We start from the raw sequence: 2035 nt of genomic DNA, 5'->3' as shown, positions 1-2035 counted from the left end.
CTGGAATGCACATTTGGACACTGTTATCAACAAGGCGATGAAGGCCTTCTTTGCCTGTTCACGACTTTTTGGTAAAACATGGGGCCTTACCCCCAAAATGACCTACTGGTCATTCAACACTGTCGTTAAGCCAATAGTAACCTATGCTTCCTTAGCATGGTGGACTAAGGCTACACAAAGAGGTGCAAGCACTAAGCTAAGTAAATTGCACAGAATAGTCTTCATTGGCATAACAGGAGCTATGAAGACCTGCCCGGCCGATGCACTCAGCGCCCTGGTTGGAATACCTCCCTTTCCTATTTTAATAGAAAGGGAGGCTACCACAGCGGCACTGAGAATCCTGAACACCTCCGACCTGAAAATCGGAGATATGACGGGTCACATGAAGGTCCTAATGAAATTCGCTAATGACCCCATACTACAAATGCGCGATGCAATGGTTCCAAAACTAGAAATCTCTAGGAAATTTGAGGTACACATTGCAGATCGAGCTCTCTGGAATACAGGGAACCCATACACCAAACCTAATGGGGAGGTTTGGTATACTGATGGATCTAAGCTTGAAAATGGTAGAACGGGGGCTGGCATTTTTGGGCCGAACTTAAAAAAAATGATACCAATGGGTAGCTACCCCACCATCTTTCAGGCGGAGATTCATGCAATAGAAATTTGTGGCAGAGAATGTCTCAGAAGGGGAACGTCATCGAAATATATCTGCATTATGTCGGACAGTCAGGCAGCCCTACTGGCCCTGAAGTCCCACAAAATAAGTTCTCAGCTAGTACATGATTGCCGCAATGTCCTAAATGCTCTTGGTGACAAGAATACAGTCTTATTAGGATGGGTACCAGGGCATGAGGGACATGATGGCAATGAGGAGGCTGACTGCCTAGCGAAACAGGGAGCTGCCGCAGTATTTTATGGTCCGGAACCCTTTTGTGGGCTCACCAAAGCACATATAAAGGGGACCATGAATAACTGGGTAGACAAAATGTTCAACAGGCATTGGATGGAATGTCCAGGGCAAAGACAAGCCAAACGATTTATCTGCCCTTCAAACGAAGTTTCAAAGAAACTAATCAATTTAGGCAGAGAGGACCTCAAAACTCTCACTGGGTACTACACGGGACACTGTTCTCTTCGTTACCACCTCAGTAAAATCAATCTTTCAGAAACACGCGTCTGTCGCTTCTGTGAGCTGGACGAAGAAACGCCAGAACACATTCTCTGTGAATGTGATGCTCTCGCTAGGCGCAGACTAGCCCACTTTGGTGGCGCTACCCTTAATCCATTTGAAATTTGGAACAAAACGCCCTTGGAGGTGCTAGGCTACATTAAGAGCCTTCCCTTATAGGCCGGGGGCCACGCACAATAGACCACTTTAGAGGTCGCGGTGCATATGGCCCATAAAAATAATAATAATAATGTATATATATAAGAAGCAAAAATATTAAAAATATTAAATAAAATTGTACAAAATTAAATGAAGATAGAGGAATCCAAGTTTATTGTGAAAAAAGAGGAAAAGAAAACTGAATTTAATCTTAAAATATAAACACATATTTGTGTATATATGTGCATGTATATACAGGTATACACGCCTATATATCCATACATATAAAGGCATATATGTACATAGGGAATAAAAATTTAGACCTAAGGAAGTAATGAAGCAGGAATAGTATGAAATCGCTTGAATAACTTGAAATAACTCTAACCAACAAATTTAATCAAATTAAAATAAATAAAGCTAAAGTTAAAATAAATAGATAAACCCAAAAGTTTAATGCAATGAAAAGAAAATATATAATATAAAATAACCTTTTACGAAAATGCAACTAAAATAAATTTAAACAAATAAACATTAAAAAATCATAACAACCAATGGCTACTATATAATAACAGCAATATAACTTAATAATAATAATACTAATAATAATAATAAACTAAAAAGACACGAGAAAATAGGAGATTAAAGAAAATATATAAATATCTGGGCGAAATCCAAATCAATAAAAATATACCTATAGGAAAA

At 38.8% G+C, this 2035-nt stretch overlaps 1 protein-coding gene across 1 annotated transcript; it reads left to right on the top strand.

Annotated features, from left to right (window-relative positions):
- Positions 1 to 370: 370 nt before the first annotated feature.
- On the top strand, positions 371 to 1354 carry LOC108364824 (uncharacterized). Its single transcript, XM_017618672.1, has one exon. It carries the CDS (start codon positions 371 to 373, stop codon positions 1352 to 1354), a length of 984 nt encoding a protein of 327 aa, XP_017474161.1.
- The last annotated feature ends 681 nt before the right edge of the window (positions 1355 to 2035 follow it).

Source organism: Rhagoletis zephyria, unplaced genomic scaffold (assembly GCF_001687245.7).
Source record: "Rhagoletis zephyria isolate East Lansing unplaced genomic scaffold, Rhagoletis_zephyria_1.1 Rzeph_scaffold_01681, whole genome shotgun sequence".
In the NCBI taxonomy this organism is placed as follows: Eukaryota; Metazoa; Arthropoda; class Insecta; order Diptera; family Tephritidae; genus Rhagoletis; species Rhagoletis zephyria.
Note: the sequence above shows the minus strand (reverse complement) of the source record. Positions and strands in the feature narration are given on the sequence as shown.